The 21,858-nt window shown below is 43.1% G+C and overlaps 1 protein-coding gene across 1 annotated transcript in view; it reads left to right on the top strand.

The window, feature by feature from the left end:
• LOC147659640 (von Willebrand factor A domain-containing protein 8-like) overlaps window positions 1-21,858 on the top strand; it is a gene marked incomplete at its 5' end in the record, with an annotated part of 1,204,277 nt that overhangs the window by 591,448 nt on the left and 590,971 nt on the right. The window contains one exon of the mRNA XM_086951584.1: window positions 17,215-17,323. Within this exon, the coding sequence (XP_086807710.1) occupies window positions 17,215-17,323 (109 nt within the window). The remainder of the gene's footprint in view (window positions 1-17,214; window positions 17,324-21,858) is intronic.

Below are 21,858 nucleotides of genomic sequence, written 5' to 3'. Positions count from 1 at the left end.
GTGGGCCTGAAGGTGCTCTGCCAGCCCCTCTGTGGATCCAGCAGAACTGATGCATGTCCTCTGCTGCAAGACTTCTCTCAGTGCAATGACTCCTCATCGACCTCACAGCCTGCATCAGAACCACTGCTGTGCAAAGCTTTACTGACGCAGGCCTTCGCATCGCAACTCTCATCGATGGCAGCCTCAATGATGGCACAGGTTCTCAGTTCGCAGCCTCGCAGCTCTTTAGAACTGATGCATTGCTGCAGCTGTGTGACGCGGGATCTCTCAATGCCCTGCAACCAGGATTTAAGGTATTCTTATTCAGTGTGCCTGATTGGATCCCTGTAGCCAGCCCGTGCTCCATTGCGATCAGCTCTAACTAGTGACTTTGTCCTGTTCCGGTGCGACCAGATATTCTCAGTTGACGCTTTGCGTGAAATCTTTGCAGTTGCATAGCTCTGGTACTACTGATTGGATTATTTTTGTTTTAGCCTTGTTTTATTTACTAAAATCAATTTACTTTATGTTTCAAAATTAGTGTGAGATGTTTGTTGTGTGGTATTTTCTGCTTATTACTGTTTGAAGTGTTACGTAAATGCTTAAACATCACCTCTAAGTTAAGCCTGACTGTTCCGTGCACAAGGATTGTGGTTGCTGTTTCAGAAGAGTTTCACTCCCCTTCCCCCACCAAAACCTGTAACCCAATTGCTCACAGGCAGCATGTAGACAAGCAAACTGCCAACGCTCAAGGTACATGAAGCCAAAATATATATATGTAGGTATTTTTTTATGAATAAATTACAATATGTTTGGCAATAATGGTGCAAGTGCCATGTCACATAAAAAGGGTCAGTAGGCATTTCTAGACTACCCATTTTTCTCATCCTATTGTAACAGACGTAGAGTACCCGAATCCCCAGGCCTGTCCCTGCCCCCGCACTGCTATCCATCCACCATGTCTGTTCAGCACCTTTTTCTATCTTGGTTTAGAAGAACTGTCTCACACAAGACTTGTCAGAGGGTAGCAGTTGGCAACATTTTGTAGTAATGCCTTTGTGGTAAAGAGGAATTTTCTCTCACCATCCACTCTGGCAGTTTGAGCTTTCCAGTTGTACTAATAGCCTGATATCTGGTTTCTGGTGGGGCAAGAGGGGGACTGAGGTATCAGGGGTTTGAAGACGAGATCCTATCCTGTGTGGGTGAATGTACCGACCCCGCTCTGCTGGATGGGCCTAAGGTAAAGTTTGGTGTCTAAGTTTTGGCATGCACCTGGTCCCCTGAAAATGACAAGGCAACACGCTTGATTTTTACACAGTATTTCTTTCTCCTTCTATCTCCTTTAATCTCCTTTCTCTGCTTTTCTCTATTTTTCTCAGGGTTAAGGTTTAATGGCAAAATATGTCTCGTTCTCCAAAATGAGTGCCATTGCTCACCCCCTCCAAGCAAATTAAGCCCTGACAATAACTTTCAAATACTTGTCCTTCTTCTCTCTTGGCGGATCGCCTTTTCCCATGACAGAAGTATCATTTACCCCCTAATTCCCTCTGTATGGTTTATGATTGGAACTTTTGGAACACAATTAGCTGCTGAGAGAAAGCTGCAGGCTGTTCTATATGCAGCCAAGGCAGTCAACACCTTGTGATAAAGCTATTTTGTTAACACCTTTTGACAAAACTATGTTATTAAAGTTTGTGTCTTGTTTTTGTGTAGCGGAGCACAGTCACAGCTTGCACATGATTTCCATAAAAGAAATGGCTACAGTAGGGGGGGGGGAGTGTAGCTGAGGAGCTCCTGCACCACGTAATCCAGCCCTAATCACATTCTCCTGGTGCCATCTGGGAGCCGGCCTGCGGTGCAAACACCATGGGCCATGTAAGTACAAAAGAACGTCCCACTGAGTGGAAGAGCCAGCTGACAGCAATCTCCGGCCAAATGGGCCAGCAGCCACACCGCCCTGCCAAGATGGCGAACAATGCTTACCACAGCAGCCGATGAAGTCAGCTGCAATTTCGCGATCCTGGCACAGTCCTGACTTAGAGAGAAGAGACCTCGGACCAGCCGGCTCTCGTCCCACTGGGGAGCCGAGGTCGGTGTCGACAACTACTCAACATGCCAGCCAGCGGACGCATTGCTCTGCTACGACGGCGGGTGGCAACTGTCTCCTGAGTCCGTGCCTCCTATTAACATCGATGGTGTGCACCGAGACCGAAGAAACCCTTGTCACTGGCCACGGGGTGTTAAGGTTGGCGAAGCTCCACATTTGCCGACCGGTGTGTGGGAGTGCCTGGCATTGGTCACACCTCCTGCAGGGCTATGAAACAGGCTGCTGCCGGTGGTTCCTGATAGGCACCTGGTCCTGCTAATCGGCTTACACGGCGCACTCCCATCTCCCTGTGCGACCGAGCTCTTCGAGTGGCCAGTAATGGGCAGTGGACTCTGGTGAGCTGCCACTGCTGATTGGATTGTGGGGACATAAAAGCGTCGACCATCCCCTGCGTTCCAACTTTTTTGCACTGTACAAACGCAGAGCCCAGCCCCCCACTAGCATTTAAGCTGAGAGTGGGTCTCTGTGGGGCTGCTGTGAGTGAGTAGGGCGGCTTCTGCTGTACCCTGGGGTCCCCAGGTCCCTGTCATCTCTCCCTCTCTCTCGCTTTTGACACGCTGCCGGGAACTCATCTCCAACAACTTCTGGGTCCAAGATTGTGTGCAGGGGATATTTGGAAGATCAGTGAGTTGCTGTGTCTCAGGGCCCTGCTGACGGCACACTCGTGAATACTGGCAAAGTGATCACAATTAAGAGGGCTGTATTCAGGAAACATTTGGGACAGTCATCTCTCTGTGTGAATACTTCACTTTTGAACATGTCCTACCACTCCTGAGGTGTGAGCCTAAACTGCTCCTGCGGTGGCCCTCGGCTGGAGTTGTGGGCCACCAGTCTTTTCAGCACTGACACCACAGGCTTGTTGGCCTCCTGTCGGTTTTATGAGCCCCCCAACTACAGTTTACCATACTGAACGGACCTCTCAGGGAGCTCATGGTAAATCCCCCTGACCACCTTCCAACGCTGTCCCTGCCAGCCATCAAAGTCCTCTCTTGCTAGTCCCTTTTGGTGAAGTAGTTTACAGTTTGTAAATAAGGGGTGCACTAGGACAAAAACAGACAGACCAATAGTACCAACTCTCGCCCAGTGGCCTCCTCAAGATGGCACTCCGACTAAAAACTTGGACACCAATTTGCCCTCTTCAGGTGCGACACCTCCTATGCACAAGCTAGACCTTACCCTGCAGGAAATTAGGGTATCATGCCAGACAATAGAGCAGTGTCTGGAGGCCATTGATGCAGATGTGATACTATTCAAAGATGCCACCATCAATTGTCAAACAAGGTCAAAGCAACTGAAGTGGTGCTCTCAACATTATCTCCAGGTCATGGTCAAATTATTATGCAGGTGGCCCTACTCCAACGGCAACTGGATCTCCTGCAGGATCGAGTGAAGGATGTGGATGGGAGGGCTCGCTGCAACAATAGTTGCATTATTGGGTTTCTGGAAGGCACGACGAGAACACGCACAACTCAGTTCATCGAGGAATGGTTCCACACTTCAGTGGCCTCTACAGCGCTCTTGAACATGTTTCTAGTTGACAGAGCTCACAGGGTCCCTACCAAGAAACCAATCCCTGGTACACCTCCGAGCCTATCATGGCCAAGATCTTTAATTACCGGGATCGTGATGTCTATTTGCAGGCAGCCTGAGACCAATTACCCATTATGATTGACAACATGAAAGTATCTCTCTTCCCAGATTATATGCTGGCTATCCAGTGAAGATGGGCCTCCTTTCAGGAATCCAAGAGGCGACTTTGTGACTTGGGCCTCACATACCCTCTTCTCTTCCGGGTCAAACTCAAAGTGGTACGAAACCAACAAGCACACTTTTTGACATCCCTGAACAAGTTATGGACTGGCTGGACAAACTCATCCCTGACTTCCTAGGAAGGGAATGACCATATGCAACTCAATTGAAGACAAATCATAAAGTAAAGAGGAGACGGAGTGGCTTCACTCCTTGTGGAGAAGGTGGTGTTCGGGGAGGTCCCTCCATGCAACATGTACTGTAGGGACAGTTGGCAGCTCTGCGGTCGGCGACCACTCTGCTAACACAACACCGCCTCATCAGCTCCAGTTAGTCTCAGACACAGTGGGAAGCATAGCACTTTTCACAGCATTTACCCCACAGACAATAGACAAATTATAAAAAGACTAAGGAACAATCATCTAGTTTAATTCTGGGTATGACAAGGTGATCTACACAAACATTATGCATCATCCATCTATGCACACATCCTCGATTTTATATGTCATGCATCTCCACGGATTGAGATTATCACTGCTGAGCGGCCCTATGGACTGTGTGGGACGGCTTTCAATGGCTCAGTAATGTTATCTATCATTGTTAGGTGCAGGTTCAGGCCCGGAGGGCTGATTAGTCCTTGTTTGCCTTCTGGTCTGCGCTGTACCACTAGAACATGTCTTACAGATTTGGCTGTTTGCACCTGTATATCAGGTGCACCTGGTTCTAAATTTTGGCATTGTTAATTTTTTTCACAGGTTTGGTCGAATGACCAATAATCTCTGGACCGAGTATTGATAGTTAATTTTGCTAACAATTTTACTTTTGTCACCGCTATTATTGTGGCGGGGGTTGATTTTGGGAGTGCTACACACGGAGGTGGGCTTATTGTCACAAATACACATATGTTTTTGGTGATTAAACACTATAATCTGGTAACCTGGATTGATGGGTATGGGCTCTATTCAAAAGAGGCATAGTATTCTAGCTCCGCTACACCGGCGCAAAGCCCATATTGCTTTTTTTCCATGACACACACCTGGTCAGCACGGAGACCTCCAAATTGCACAAATGGGGGCGTGGCCAACGATTTCATACTTCCTAGTCTGCTTCCCAGTCCGTGGGGCTGTGGTCTGGGTGCTGTTTGGACTACAGGACTCAAAAGAAGATACACAAAGTCGCTATGTTTTGGTGAGGGGCACTCTAGATGGGGACATAATGGTATTTGGTTGCATCTAAGCCCCCAATACAGAGCAAAATGCCTTTTATGCACACTTATCTATGTTACTGGCAGATTGGACCCCATACCCCTGGGTACTTGAAGAAGATTTTAATACGGTGCTGGATATTACATTTGATAGATCACCCCCCCCCCTGTATGGCGTGGACGAAACAAAGGTATGAGAGAATAATCCCTTTACTCGCACCCACACGCCCTGCATACAAGATTATATAATTTTCTGTGTCCAAAACACCTCCGACCTCGCATAATCCCAGCCACTTATTTTGGTAAGACCATCATGGAAAACAATCCTTTGGAAATATATTTGCCATGGGCCTCGGTACTAGCTCTGATTCCTATGTAGCGGCAGCAGCTGTTTTATTGGAAGACTGTCATTCACAAAACCCTAGCAACTGCAATAAACACATATTTTGCAACTAATGCTAGCAAATCTCCTCTCCCATTGTAGAATGGGAAGCATTTAAGGTAGCAATCTAAAGCACTGCGAGTTATTCAGTAGTAGGAGCCAGGAGGGAGATTCTCTGTGACCTCCGGGAGGTGGAGAGCTCACTGGGACCCCTTGAGAAGGTTGCGTCAGACAACACAGAGGCAGCACCTTGCTTATAGGAGACTAGGGTGCAAAATGGAGAATTGCTGGAACGTCTGTGAGTAGTAGATTATCATCAATATACACAGAGAGTGCATGCAGAGGTGAACCAATGAGGTCAGTGATTGGCGTGTATGATCTGTCCAGATCTTTTTCCCACACCGATTTTACAGCTAAATACCCATACGGGTGAGGTAAATATGCAGCTCGTGATCAATGCAGCCTTTTGAGACTACTACACAAAACTATACTCTGCACACCCTACACCCAGCTCCTCGGTGCTCAATGAGTTCCTGCACAAGGTACTCCTACCCGCAGTGTTAGCCCCAGACAGGAAAGACCTTGCTGCACCCATTAAGTCAAATGATTTCCGAGGGGCCCTGAAGGAATTGGCACGCAACAAGATGCCTGAATCCGATGGCCTTTAGGTAGAATTCTACATGGCCTGCTCTGCTCAACTGATAACCCAGTTAGAAAAACTGTATAATGTATCTCTGATGGCAGGCCTACTTCCCCCCTCAACTAAAGAGGCCCTGGTCACATCATTATTAAAACCTGGAAAGCCCCTGCGGGAGTTAACCTCCTATTGTCTACTATTGATATTAAACACAGAGTAAAAGATACTTAGCAAGATCCTTGTCTGTAGGCTACTCCCATTTCTCCCTCGCTTAATACATACTTATCAGTGTGGATTTGTCCCTCGCTGTAACACCTCATTAAATATCTGACGTTTGTTCCAGATCATGGATGCCAGCCAGTACCCTACTCTCATGCCGGCTGTCTCTCCTTAGACATCCTCCAAGCATTTGATTACTTGAAATGCTTTGGAATTCTCCTGGCTTACATCAGATAGGTCAAGTTATTATATACGGACCCCACAGCAAGAGCTAAAACAGGTCCCTATATCTCTTTCATATCCGATGGGCTGTGGTACTAGGCAGGGTTACTCCCTGTCTCTGCTTCTTTTTATTCTTGTGATGGAACCAATAGCACAACGTCTTGGACAAGAGGCAGGACATAAGGGGATATTGTTGGGCAACATAACCCATACCGTTTCCCTTTACGTTGACAATGTGATTTTGTACATTAAAGATATCCACGAAGAGCAGTCAGATTTGGCCCAATTACAATCCGCCTTTGGGACCCTGTCTGGCCTCCATATAAACGCAGATAAATCCAATGCATATTCCTTGCGGGCACATATCCCGAGCCCAACATGTGCTCTGGAGAATATGCGATTCTGGTAGACCCTACTACGTTCCGATATCTCGGGATCCACAAAAAAAGAGATATCACTGATTTACTAGAAGGCAACATCTCAAAAATGATTTTTATGTTGGATTGGGATCCAGGTGGGATGGGTTGAGCATTTCACCAATTGATTTTCTGTCCATGGTAGTTATCTGCATATGTTCTGACACCCCTTTAACTGAAGACTAGTGCACTTAACATGTTAATGTTGTATGGATAGTACACCAGTATACATGCTTCTGAAGTGGACATCATTATCCTATAATATTGTCTGTTATATATAACAAAGTGCAATAAAGTTTGTGAAAAAAAATGTTTACAGTTAATCTGGATAAAAGACATAATAGGATTAGTGCTGGATGCTAGTCTATAAAATATGTACAAATGCATGTCAGAGCGGGTGGGGTACAGTGATTTCTCGATTCTCAAAAAGTTGCTCATGTACACGTAATGTTCTTACCCAAAATATTTGTGTATTAAAAGGTGAGTAGGCAGTTTCTATTAGTATAATGGCCCGACAGGCTTGGAAAAGTCTCAATAAGTTGTCAGCATTTGATCTGCCGTACCTCCACTCCTATCACTTTCGAGACTTATAAACCTCTTGAGACATGAAATGCCCTAGCTCCTTACTTCTTAAGCCACAAAAGTTAAGAAAAAGATCAAATACAACTGATCCTTCTCTGGTATTTCCCCAAAAATGTGGAACACTCTCCCCACTGAGATCAGATGCAACCAATCCACATCCATCTTCAGGAAGGAAGTACAAATTTTACAATCCAACAAATTCCTCTCATATTGAAGTCTCTCCTCCGTCTCCCCTTGATCAATTCCTCCTGCTTATTTGTCCCTTTCTCTTGTCACACCAAAATGTATCTAGGCCTGAACGTATGCTATACTACGTGCATCTATCTCTCGGTTTACCAGTTTTGCATGTATATATATATTTATATAGAGTTTCTTTTCATATAATGTTCCTGTATTTCTTCTTGTCCTATCCCATGTTTTTGTACACTATCTGTAAAGGGCTCTGTCACCCGAAAGGTTCTTGTTCGCGCTGTATAAAACTCCAAATGAATGAATAAATACAACCTCTTAGGTATTTTAAGTTGTCATGTTGACTGTGGTGTTCCCAGCCTTTATTCCTACTCCCCTAAGGATGTTTAAATCATTTGGTGCCTGGTATTGTGTCCAATGAGAGCATCTGATCGTCTCTGGTCTTTATACAATGTCCATGTCAGTAGGAAGTGGCGTCCTGAAATATCTAAGAGGAGATGGTAAAAGGACCTCAGCATAGTGATAATAAATGAGAATCAGTGGGAATTTCTATGTCGGCACACCAATATAATTTCACTTAGTTACAAGCATCAGCACTCCAAGATGGTGTCATTTAGGTATAAGTATAAAGGGCCAGATGTCTCGGATTGTCCTCAATCTGTGTCTTTAGGAAAATGCATTAGTACAAGTGAGCCAAAGCCATTAATTTAATCTGTCAACAACAGTTGTATTACAGCCTTAAAATATCTACACACATTCTATCCATACCTTCCTGACTACTGCTAGAGGTGGGGCCTGTCCACTGGTTCCTTTCACTCTGCCTACATCTGCCAGTCTGTGATTGCTAATTTACTGGACACATGCTGTTGAGTTGGCCTTGTTCTGCTCTTAGCAAATGGAATATTTGTATTGAAGACTCCTTTTGGTTATAGCCAGACTTGAGAACCATTAAGCTGAGTATAACATTTACATATGACAACATAACAATGCTATCGCCTGCTCAGGCTCTCCTATGCCCCAAGGCTGTCTTCTAGAACCCATTTTTGAGTGTGAAGCCATGCAAAGCATGAGAGCCTAGGCTAAATGTTAGGAATATATTTATCCTATATCTATGATTGTTTTCATCATTGTCGGCTGTAATGCTTGGCAGATTCACCCCACCACATTCACATCTTACAGACTCCTGTGTTTAATTCAGGTTGTAACGTGCCAGTGCCTAAGTGTGTACAAAATGGATTTCCATGGCAAACAGTGCACCCTTTCAGGAAGGCAGCGCAAGTGTACCATTGGATGGGAGTCTAACAAATAGCACGCTCGAGAATCAGCCAGGGAGCACAAAAAACGAAATATCGGTTAACTCCACGAGCAAGAATTCTGCACTGATATAAAATAGGCATGTTTGGCCCAAGACACCGGTTTATACGGCTAGTAGCTAACAACACAGAAAATGTAAGCACGTGCAAAGAGAGGCCTTGGAAAATTGTGTAACGCTGTTCCTGTTGTTAGAAGCGCTACAGAAATGTCAGTTGTCGTGCAGTGCACTTGTGGTTATAGATAGGGGGTGCTGCTTCTGTTTTGGAATGTACCTTGGTACGTAGGGCTTTTCTCTATCACCTATTTCTATGGCTATTCAAGAAGAAAAATGTATTGGCACACAAGGTGCAAAAAGAGCTCTAAGATTTTTAAATAGGATCTACTTTTTCAGAAATAACAATCAGCTCTCTGTTGTTTTTTTATCCAAGCAGAGCCTTTCTCCAAGCTTTCAGCCCCCTGGGGCGCAACTCTTGAAAAACAAATACGATTATGCCCATTCTCGAAGCCTTTCATCTGTTTAGTGCAAATCACCAACTTAACAGATACATCCAAGATTGTCCACTATTAATACAAATGCTCATTTGTATATTTATTTTCTGTTGTATGCCGTGAATAGAATCATAATTGGTTTGTATTAACCATTACAAAAAAATCTTGAATTAAATGTGTCAAATGTCTCCAATATGAGAGACAATTAAACTGCAATGGTTCAATATGAAGTAGGCAGCAGGATTTCGAGTGTCTTCTCTGCAGTTTATTATCAGTGACCCTGTCAAAGCTGAGAAGCAACGACTACATTTCATATATTTTGAATTAAAATAAAAAAGTCGAGGTGGCACTTCCTGCTGCTCAATGTCGTCTGTTGACCTGTTCTCCTCAAGACAACCTCAAGAATTACACAAAGAAGAGATTATTACATCTTTCACAATCACGTGATCCCAAGAGATGTAAAGAAGCAAGCACCTTTCAAGGCGTGTGAATTCTCTTACAAACATTTGTAATTGAAAAGATCAAAAGTAGTGTCATGCCAGTCCGTCTTTAAACAGATTATGAAATACTGATTATGGAAAATTATGTGATGACGTTTTCGTGGTCTCTGTTTTATTCGTGGCCTCCTGATTACCCCCCTAAGGCTTTCTCCTAATTACTTTCACCCTTGAAATCCCCAGCAAGGATTTTATTTTTCTGCCCCATCAAAATTGATCACGGAGGCAAACATGATGGTAAGTCCCTTCCCAATTCCTCTAGTTAACATTTTACCCACGCCAAAATTCGTCCTAAAAAGAGCCCATGCACAATCTTATGATATTAAGAGCCTGAAGAAACACTCTCAGTGCTGGGCTTCCACTGGGTCTTGCGTTTGATGTTTCCATGTCTATAGATTGAGCTACACCTTAGGTGCAGTCAAGGGTTCAGAAAAATGTTGGGGTTTGACCTAAGGAACCTTCAATCACCCTAAACTGAGCTTTGCTTGAAATACGGATTGGCTTAAGACTGTCCAGAATTTGCTGAAAGGACCGGGCCAGTTCTTGCACTCGTCTTCTATTGGGTCCTTCAGCAAGCCATTACTAGGAGATCCGTTCAGATAATGCAAAATAAGATCCCAGATGCGTCCAAAAAGGTATCACCGCAGGGCCTGAGCCCAATGTGCCCTTAAGATTCTCTCACAGGCTTAGACATTACACCAGGGACGTCCATCAGGTCTCATCTAGAGCATCCACACATATCTTCGACTGGCTCCATGAGCTGCCTTCAGAGGCATTATTGTCTTGTCTTGTTTTCCACAATGTTTCACCTACGGCGACAAGCTTCACAATTGGGGTCCCCTGAAGTCCCGGATGGGCTTAAGCACTGCCCAGGATTTGCTGATTTGCCCCATCCACAACACCTTCATGCGTCCCTCCCAGAGTGCCCTCATGGTCACCAAAGTAGTCTTTCACTGGGCCTTGACCAAATTACTCAGCAAACATAGTAACACTTTTGCAGCTTCCAGGGTTTGGCTCTATGTGGTGTGTTTCTTTTGTAGCATAGTGAAACTCTACAGGACCCGGCCAGGTCCTATACCATTATGTCTGCATGGTCTGCACTCCCCTGATCGTTTGGTATTGCCCCGTCTGAGAAGCCAGGGCTCTCCTGAGCTGAGGTGCGCCACACCTCCTACTGCTGTTGAAGCCTCCAAAGAAATTTGTTTTCGGAGGCTCTACCACAATCTGGCTTGGTCATGTTTCTACTCTAGGATTACAGCAATGCCTTGCGATCTTACGTGCATTGACTCTGTTGAGACCTCCACTTTCCTTATTTATATCTGGCTGTACATTAAATTAAAAAAATCATGGGGCCACATGTATCGTTATTATAAGTAGCGATTACCTATTTGCAATTTTCTCCGAATAGCAATAAGGTTATCGCGAATCCTAATGTAGGAAACTGTTTTATGTTTCATTAACGATGCTTAATGGGTTGCAAATAGACCTACCTTATGCATATTAATGAGATAGGTCGCAATTGGCGAGCCATTAGTAATCTGCGTCATCACAGGTCATCAGACCACCATGTCTGTGCTTGCTTTTGAATGAAGCAGTCTTTTTTGTTTTGAAATTCAGCCCGTTTTCCTTAAAGAAATTCGGGATGCATTTAAAAGGAAGAAATTGCTCCCCTGTTTGTATTTCCTCAGTAACACCATTACATTGACATTTGGGTGTCCAGTTGTGCATTACCAAGACTACCTAGAGACTATTTTCACAGGTTCAGAGATGCTCTCTTACCCGTACTGCTGTCCTGGGGAGGGACTGCACGTGTGGCTGTCTAAAGTTAGCATGTAGCACCAGTCATAGTTTGATAGCTTCTGTTTATGAATCAAACTAAGAACTCATGCGTTCCCCCAACCACAGCAGACAAGTAAAATAGGGCGTGCTTTCACCAATGGGATGCGTATTGTTCCCAGGATTTTGTGCTGACCATAAATGCCTCCCTGTCACAAGCAAAAATCTCTCAGGGGGCTAAGGAATACCATAAAAAGAGTCACAACAGAGTGTAACTTTGACAGAATAGCTCAAAGTTATATAAAGATCAGGTAAAATGTATGTAGGTCGATTCGTACTTCTGTGTCCTGAAAAAGTTCTGTCTCTGAAATGGAGGAAGGTATAAGTGCTGGTTCATTCATACTCTCTTTTTAGGTCTCGCCTAGCATTGCAGTGCGACCTGGGTATTCAATAGTACAGAAAAAAAGTGGTCCCAGGACACAATATTTAAGGAACAAAAACGATTTCACATAGTATACATAAATAAATTCATACACTGAATTACTGAGAGATGTTATTTAATCACATCCTCGTTCCAACAGAAATATGAAAAAAACACTTTTAGTATCACATAAATATTGTGCCCAGAAGAGAGGAGGGGGGTAGTGGGGAAGGTTAGTGATTCAGTGAAGGATAGAGTGGTGTAAACAGTTCAAAAGATTGGTGCAGTCACCCAATTGACAGTTGACGTCCAAAGAAGCATATGATTTAGCCACATAGAAAGTTGAACAGTTGTTAGCCTCGCCCATACAATGAAACTCAGCAACAATAGTCTGTTGTTTGTGGGTTGGTATAGATAAAAAAGTCTACGTTTCGACCCCCGTACAGCGTAGGTTGATTTCCACCTTACTATGGGGTCTTCCTCGGGACTCAGACGAGGGAGGGGAGTGTGGTGGGGCACCTAGGGTAAATAAAATTAAATGAAAGGGGCGAAGTTGCAAAAGGTAAAGCAAAAGCTAGGGGCCAAAGCTCCAAATAATTACCGAAGGGAAGCCCTACACAAAGGGCTGGGATACAAGAAGGTCGGGCACATAGGCTCCGGGAAGCAGAGAGCGCTAACAGCACCTGCAAAAATAAGGTTTTGTATGAGTGGCCATTGTGTCCAAACGTGCCACCTGAAATGCCGGCCCTCAATTATTGCCAGCAGTAAAGTATGGTCAAAACCGTTAACTATACAAAGTTACTTACAACAAAGAGGAACTAGTGGTTCCCTCTAAAGAGGCCGTAAAATTTGATTTAGGAAATCTAAAAAACGGAGATGAGAATTTGTTAATATGGGCAGAGAGTATATTAATTATAGCAAGTTAAGCTGCTAGCGCTAATACACAGCATGCGGTATAATATCCATCAGCAAAGTACCTGATCTGTTGCAAAACAATACTATGTGAAATCGTTTTTGTTCCTTAAAGATTGTGTACTGGTACCACTTTTTTCTGTACAATGTAAGAACATGCATTGGAATGGCCAATGGGTCTCGCCTTTGGGACCTTATCAGTGTTTAGTTATCCACCACAGTATCCTTGGTGCCACAACATCAACTGTTGCGATAGCTAAACACTTACAAGGTCCCAAAGGCGAGACCTATTGTCTATGCCAATGCTTGTTTAATGTTGTCTATTGATACAGTACAAAATTAATATTTGAATGTCATGTTACAAATTAAAATTTCCTTAATTTTAAAAAGATCCTTTAATGGTTCTATAAAATAGATGCTACAGAATAAAATTTGCAAATAAGATAACCAGATCATTTTGACTGTTATTTCTCCGAAGTCAAATATCGATAACCTAAAGTGCAAATATGCAAATCTAGTGCTTTTTAATATGAGTACTGAATAAAATAAAATGCTACTTTTAGAATTTTTTTCTAACAATGTTTCTAATAACCCAGCCCATGGCTCTTCAGAACTAGAAATTTCAATAGTTACCTGGATAGAGTATATTCTTCTCAAAGGCCCCAACTTTCCCATTAGCACTTCAGACAGTGGTGTTTGTAAACCAATTATTCATAAAACATAGTTTTTTCCCATTCAGTCTGTGTTAGGGGGTGCTACTACATTTTAGGGACGGGTGTCCGGACAAACACTAAAACAATAATATGATCCGCAGAACATGTTTTCCTTTGCTTCCTGGTTCTGCTCAGCTGATTTACTCTGAACCTCCTGAACATACGTACCTTAAGGTGCCAAAGTGGCGGATGGGGTGCACAGAGTGTGGCACCGCCTGGAAAGTCTTCAGAATTCTGATGGATTTGTTACGCTAAACACAGAAGTGAAGACAAGAAGGACTACAAACTCCTCCATTTTGAAACTCTTGTTCCATCATCAATTATTTTCAGCATACTAGGACCCTCCCTAGCCATCTTATCTCCACTGAGATTGGCTCCAAAACATTGCAGAGTATTCCAGAGAGCTGTAAACCTGTGCACAAACCTTTGCACAATGGAAACGAGCAAAACCATCTAAATGCTTATCACATTTGTGACTCTGGTGACGTAAATATAATCTTTTTTTTTACTTTGGGGCTTCAGACTCTTCAGTTTTCAGAATTAACCAACCAATATTAAAAGCAGCGGCTAAGCTAGGTGCCAGCAGTTGATGTGTGTATGTTGCTGCAGCAGCAAAACATAACTCTTGAAGTCGGGATGGTCAACCCGCACTTCGAAATGGAAGAGTTTCAACCTATCAATTCAGTGAGTTCTCCTGCCTCACATACATCATATAGCATTTGTGTTCAGAAAGGCATAAATGTTTTTCTTAAGTATACAGCACTTTCCTGGAATGGAAAATAAAGCGAGTTTCATCAGAAATAAGTATTTTTTTGCCAAGATTCCAATTGCACCCTACCTTTAGAGAAAAGACACTTAAAGTTCAGCTCATTGAACTCTGGTTGATTTTCTGTTACCCCAAGCTATGTAAATGTGTGAGATCTATTACCCCCTTAAAAGTATCTGCATCAGTATATTATCAACTGCATAAAAAGCTATGATCACTTTGGTTTTTGATTGACTAGCCCTGTAGCTAGAGACTGAGCTGTAATCTGCACCAGTGATCACTATTTTCCAGATTCTGTAATGTGGGGGCAAGACATCCCTTTGACCTTTTTTGCAGAAAAGGACATTCTTAGTCTCTCCAGGGTGCCCGATTTGGCAATGATATGCAGTCTCCCTTTCAACATAATCGCTAACTGTTCAATAATCAAAGCAAAGCGGCAAGAGAGTAGCCCTCTCTATTGCCTCCCCAGATTCTTAGCTCATCTGTAGCAGCTCCATTCACGTGGAGAAAAGCCAAGGCCCAATTTTGTAATCTGGCAATTGACTTGTGATCTGAGAGGGGATACCAAAATGATCTAACACATCCACAAAAACTCCCAGATGAAATTCATTGGCTTCCAAAATGACAGTTGCCAGAGGCATCTCATTAGTTGCTTTCACCTCCAAAGCCCCAATCATGTGGTTGGTGGCAAGTAAACTTTAAGGGATGAACCCAACTTGAGCTACCTGGCCCAAGCCGCGTGTCATCTCCTCCAGGCAGCTAGCTAGAATCATCATCACTATCATAATAGCTTTATTTCAATCTCCAGGATCATAAAAGTACAAACATACATAAAATCATCCTATTACTACCGTAATGGTTTTCACCAGAGATCAAAAACATTTGTACATTGATGAGAAATTCCATATCCTAAAAGCCAAAATCTAGATACACATTTTATAAGATTATAAACATGAAGCCATCATACGTAATATAGATTTAAAATGCAAATTGAGACCACAGAAAATGCAAGGCTCATAAAATACAATAAAAAAAATACTCAAGAGTAAAAGAGCAGCGGCATGGTGCCGGGCAAAATCAGTAATGGGCTGCACAGCATCAAGTAAATTAAAAGTTAGAATCACACGTGCCAAATATAGTAATCATGGTGTTGCCTTAATGGCATTCTGGCACAAGAACTAGCTTGTACCTATGGGCTACTTCCCCTTATTGAAAGATGTGCAAACTAGCATTAAAGTTCTGTGTCAAATATCCTACATAGGATATAAAGTCTCACAATTCATTAATCACAGAAAGGTCGAAAGATAAAAAAAAGCAATAAGACCATGAGTAAGTTTGCTCCAATCAACATATCTCTCTCTTGTTTGCAGAACCAGCAAATAGCCATTTACTAAACAGCTACTGTTTGTATATACTTGATACGCCAGATCCAAGCTGACATTAGTAATTTGGCGATTGAGAGGAACACCAATCTGCTTGTATCCGTGCAAGGGATTGTATATGCCTCCATATATCGTCCAATGCCAAAGTTCCTACAAAGAGGAGTACCCACTTTCTTCTTTGGTACCGATATGCAGAGAAAAAAAAAAGAATATGCGTAAGGGATTCCGCGGCCTCTCCACAGGCAGGGCATAAATCACCCCCCCCCCCCCCCCCCCCCCCCCCCGGTGCAGCTCTAGACCAATTGCTACACAATTATTTTGTCTGGAGAGTCCTGTACCTGAACTGAAAATACAGTTTGTATGCCAAAGGGGGAAGGGGGGGAATTCAATCTATGGTAGGCTCATAACAAGAAAATAATTTTAATGAAAACTTCAATGTGGAATTCATCGATCAAGCTAAATCAACAATAATATAAAACAATATATTGTCATATATTTTTTGGGAAAGAGTTCATGTTACAAACACTAGTTTAATTTTGCCAATTTTGCAAATTTTATGTTAATGTAATGTATATTGTGTAAGCATGAATAATACATATTGTTTGAGGAACAAATTTGTGTAGAAGTTGACTTAATTGCATGTTAACTCAGTAATACATAACATGTTCTATCAGTTCAGCAGAGCACGCAAGTTGTTAGGGTAATTTTCAACCTGAATTATCCTTTGTGATTATATGGTAGGGAGATTAGTAGTTCCCCATCCCTGCATAGCATGTAAGAACTAAACTAAACATAAGTAACAGTGGTTGAGTAGAAGCAAACGGAGTGCGCCTCAGGCATTATTTTATCTAGTCTTATTTGGATGTCTTGGTGTGCCATGTGATTTGTATCGGACCACCATGAATTGTTTTTGGTGTAGTATGAGAATCAGCGTGCTACTGCATAGGAAAGCCCACTAAAGGCACTTCACTTTTTGGCATCTTTATCTGTAACTACATATTTCTGTGCCGCTTATTTAAGAGATAAATTGACTGCGGTTAAGAAAATGTTATTCAGAAAAAGAAGATTAAATAACATTGCATGGGTGTTTTAGAAAATTGCTTTAACGTGCTGTTGAGTCAAGTGTAGATACAATTTGCCACTTACCTTGACACTCTATTTAGCAAATCATGCAAGCATGTATTTTGTGTGAATGCAGTTGGTTAATTTCCAGATCTGATGCAAACGTAATACTTTATTCACTAATGTCTGTTAACAGGTTACCCCTACCTGAAGTCAAATTCATTGGCCACTGGGTCACAAACGAATCAGGAAACACATGTCAAAAGCTCTTGTGTCCAACAGAAACGTGTCAACTAACTATAAAGGTTAGATTTTTTCAAGCATTGCTTCTGTTACCTGTTTTGCATAATGTAATGTCTAAAAAATGTTTCTGTCCCCTTAACAGAGGAAAATATTGAAAAATGTGAGCTGCCATATGTAGGGGGTGATTTGACTTGCATACTAAGCATGAATATTATCTGGTCAGTATTCCACGCCTGTCTAATGGGAGGGCAACCATCTTTTGAGATATAAATGTCCCCTGAATAGGACACAACCTATACCACTACACTAAGTGACCAGGCTTCACTTTAAACTGTATCCTGATTTTTGCTGGGCCAACCAGCACGCAGCTCAGCGATCACGTAAATCTATCATGTGTACTGGGGCCAGGACTATCCATGGTGATTCCAAGGTCCAGAGCCTGTTATGTAATTTGTTGGGGGCACCAAGTGTGCCCTCTATACTGATATGAGACTGCCGGCTCTGTACTCGATTTTTGACATCAAGTGGTGGTCCCAGCATACCCATTGTTGTAGCTTAATGATACCGAACATACCTTATTTCTGTTTCAGGAATTGTGCAGCCTATCAGTCCCACTGATGTAAAGTTCCGCTATGATGTAATACACAAACCCTGCCGCTGGCATCCTGTGTGTGTGCCAAGTGCATGTTGTAAGGTCAGACTGGATGCAAGACTACATGTTGTGAGAATCTGATTTGCTGGGACTGGTGGTGAAATAGCCTTTACAAGATGGATGGAACCATGCAATACTATTGATACACATCCATTACAACGCACGCGTCTTTACCATGCATATTTATGCAATGCATATGCCTTTACCATGCATGTCTTTACAGTCAAAATGTAAGTATTTCGCAGGTATTGTCTGCGGGGGCAAGATGGGTGGTTTCAGTACTGACAGCGGTATTAACCTACAGACAGTTGCAGCAGAGTAAAGACCGAGGCCGCAGTGTGGCAGCACCACTTGATGTCTTAAATCTCCCACCTACTAAAGGGGCATTCACTAAGGACTCCACATACCAGCATGCAGCAGTCTGGCAAGTGCAAGGTTGAGGAGGGGCCTTGACAAGGCTCCACTGGGAGTGGCCATCGTAGTATTCAAAGGACCCGCAAGTGAAAGGATCTGCCTCAGTAACTGGCACTGAAGAAAGCTTGCCAGCTGAAACGCGTATGCCACAAAGGTTACTGAAATTTGGAAAACCCTGCCCTTGATGACATCAAATTGAATAAATCCACTTGATCTTAACCTGGCGGTGTCTGACCCTTTCTGGAATGGAGAGTGGGGATTGGTCTATATGTGTGTGTGTATATATATGTATATATAAATATAGCGGCTGGGGTTCAATCTGAACTTTATTGCAAGCAGCAAATTGTGCATTTTAAATAAAAGGTGATATCATTGCACTACAGCCCTGTCCAAGCCCGTCCCAGTAACCCTGGGTGTACCGCAAGGATCCGCACTATCCCCAACACTGTTTAATCTCTTCTTGGAACCTCTCACCGAAATTCTACAATCCTCTAACGTGCAATATCACATGTACGCAGATGATACACAGCTATACCGCAAGATACACACCCTAGAGGACATCAAATTACTTAACACAGCTCTTAAGAATACCCAAACATGGCTGGCAGAAAATCATCTTAAATTGAACGCCCTCAAGACCGAATTCCTATTAATAGCTCCGCCAGCTCAAATCCCGAAAATGCAAAACTTGATCAAACATATCACGGCGTTTAACGTACAACCTACCATTGTGGACTCGGCGAAATCACTTGAAATGACTTTAGATAGTAACCTTAACATGCAAAAGCATATCAGCAATGCTACAAAGGGAGCTAACTTCCAGATAAACACTTTAAGGAAACTGAAACCCTTCCTACCACATAATGACTTTCAGCAGGCAGTTCAAGCTCTGGTTATACCAAGAGTGGAATACGGTTGTGTCTCCCTATGTGGCCTACCCAAAGCATCAACTGCACCTCTCAGAGCCTCTATCAACGCCGCAGCAAGACTCATAACTGGATCTAAACGCTGCTCCCACATCTCCCCGGACCTTCAATCCTTGAACTGGCTAACCCTTGAGGCGAGAATTCATTTGAAAATTGCGTGCGTGACACACAGAGCCCTACATCAAAAGACACCCAGTTACTTGGCACAAAAACTTACAATCTCTGGTGGGGCCAGATCCTCAAGAAATGCAGAAAAATTACTTCTGAAACCACAAAAATTCCAGAAGAAAAAAACTTATAACAGATCCTTCTCTGGGATGGCACCCAGAATTTGGAACGCCTTACCCCCAGAAACCAGACTTAGCCGTCCTCTACTTCTTTCAAAAAGGAGGTTAAATACATCCTAATGGCCCAATACACATGACTAGGGTCTGCTGAATCCCTGTAATGAGATGCTTTCGCGCTCTCAACTACAAGACACTTATTGATGCTAAATCTAACTATGCTGCTTTTTACTACATTTTATGTACATTTAATTTGATATATTTCTGTTTCCTGTATAAGTAACATTTATTGTCTGTAAAGCGCTCTGATATCCGCTAGGATCTTGTTCGCGCTTTATAAAACTCTCCAAATAAATAATGCCTTCGCACTGTCTCTTTTGAGCTGCCTCATACAGAGGCGTGTCATTGGGTGAATAGATATGAGGGAGTGTGCACACCGAAGCACGTCACTTAACGTGAAGAGCCTTTGAAAAAGGGTAAAACGAAACGCGTCAGTCAACGCGAAAGCCTTCATTTAACCTACTGGCCTTGAGAACTGTGTCCATACCTAATGATTGAGGCTGGTAACCTCGCAGTGAACTTGTGTGCTTCTCAAGCAAAGGAATACCGTGGTTTTGGTATAAATATATACATGTATATATATAAATATGTATATGCATATATATATACACACACACACATATATATATATATATAGGTATATATATATATATATATATATATATATCAAAACACAAGGTGCCTGCTATGGAAGAACCTCTGGACAGGTAAGTTTTATGCCACCAATCTTTAATGCAGGGTACAGCAATGGTAGAGCCTCGCAACCAAAGAAAATGTGTCCATGTTTCCTGTTTCCTGACGCGTTTCGTGGGCAGACCACTTCTTCAGAGGAACTGGTTTCAATAGGCAAGGGTATGGCAGTTTATGAGCACAGAAGTCCCGCCTCAGTGGGCGTGGCCACAGCAGTGGCATGCTGGTATACGAAGTACAAGACATTCATAACTTCAATGTTCATTCTTACTCCAGTGAGCTAGCCAGCCCCTGTTAAAAATGTTCAGTAGTAGAAACCCCAGTGGGTCTTGGTGAAAGGTCCCAAACACCGCTGCCTCAAATATCTTCCTTTTTTTGGAAAGGAGAAATCTTGAGATATATATATATATATATATATATATATATATGTATATATATATATATATAAATACACATATATATGTATGTATACACATATATATGTATCTATACTACTATTATAAAGAGAGAACTGTGTCCTTTGAGCCAGGTAAACTCGAAAAGTACACCACCAATCGCAACACCCAATACAGCGTTGGAAAGGGGGGGGTCCAGCAGATGGACATAGGCTACAACAAAAATAAAAATAAACGTTACTTAAAAAATAAACAATAAAAAAAAGTAGTCCCTAAGAAGTAGCGCCGGCCGTGTGTGCTAACAACGTGCGTGCTGACCTCATCGGAGGACTGGAACGTGAGGAGGAGTGGACAACAGCGCAGGGAGGAGCGGAAAACTTAGCCAGACTGGAGGGAATGAGGTACGTGAACCGCGGGGAAGAGCGGTGAAGTAAGGCGGACTGGAGCGGAATGGAGGACAACAGCGCATGGAGGAGCGGAGAACGTAGCAAGACTGCAGCGCCATGAGGTATGTAAAACGCGGGGAGGAGCGGTGAAGTACGCGGGGAGGAGCGGTAAGTGAGGCGGAATGGAGCGGGATAGCGGACTGCAGCGGGGCGTGTAGACTGGCTTGGTGTATTGGGGGGCGGTGAAGTGAGATGGACTGGAGGGTGCAGACATTTAAGTGAGAGTAGTGGGGGCGGTGAAGTGAGGCAGACTGGAGCGGGGCCTGGGTTTGTGCGACTGGGAGCAAGCGCTGAGGTAAGGTGCACGCAAGCCTGGAATGCTGCCCCCAGCCCCTTCTGACCCAGGCAACGCTGGGGCGGGCTACTAGTGTGTATATATATATATATATACATATATATATACATATATATGTGTATATATATATATATATATATGTATATACTTATATACACATGCATACATATATATAACCTTATCCACACCTATTCCCTAAAGCCTGGCCCACCCGAAAAATACACTTGCCACCCAAATATCCCCACCCACCCTAAAACTACCCTTGCCATCCAAATACCCTTACTCACCTTAAGCCCTAAAAACACTATTGGCACCCAAAATACCCTAGCTACCCAATAACATCACCCACCCCAACACCTTAAAAACGCCTCTGCACCAGTTGTGCTAGCCATTACTTTGGCAAAGACTGTGTTTGTAATGCTGCCAAAAAATGCC

The sequence above is a fragment of the Lissotriton vulgaris genome, unplaced genomic scaffold (genome assembly GCF_964263255.1).
Source record: "Lissotriton vulgaris unplaced genomic scaffold, aLisVul1.2 SCAFFOLD_293, whole genome shotgun sequence".
Lineage (NCBI taxonomy): Eukaryota > Metazoa > Chordata > Amphibia > Caudata > Salamandridae > Lissotriton > Lissotriton vulgaris.
This window is presented reverse-complemented; position numbering and strand designations above follow the sequence as displayed.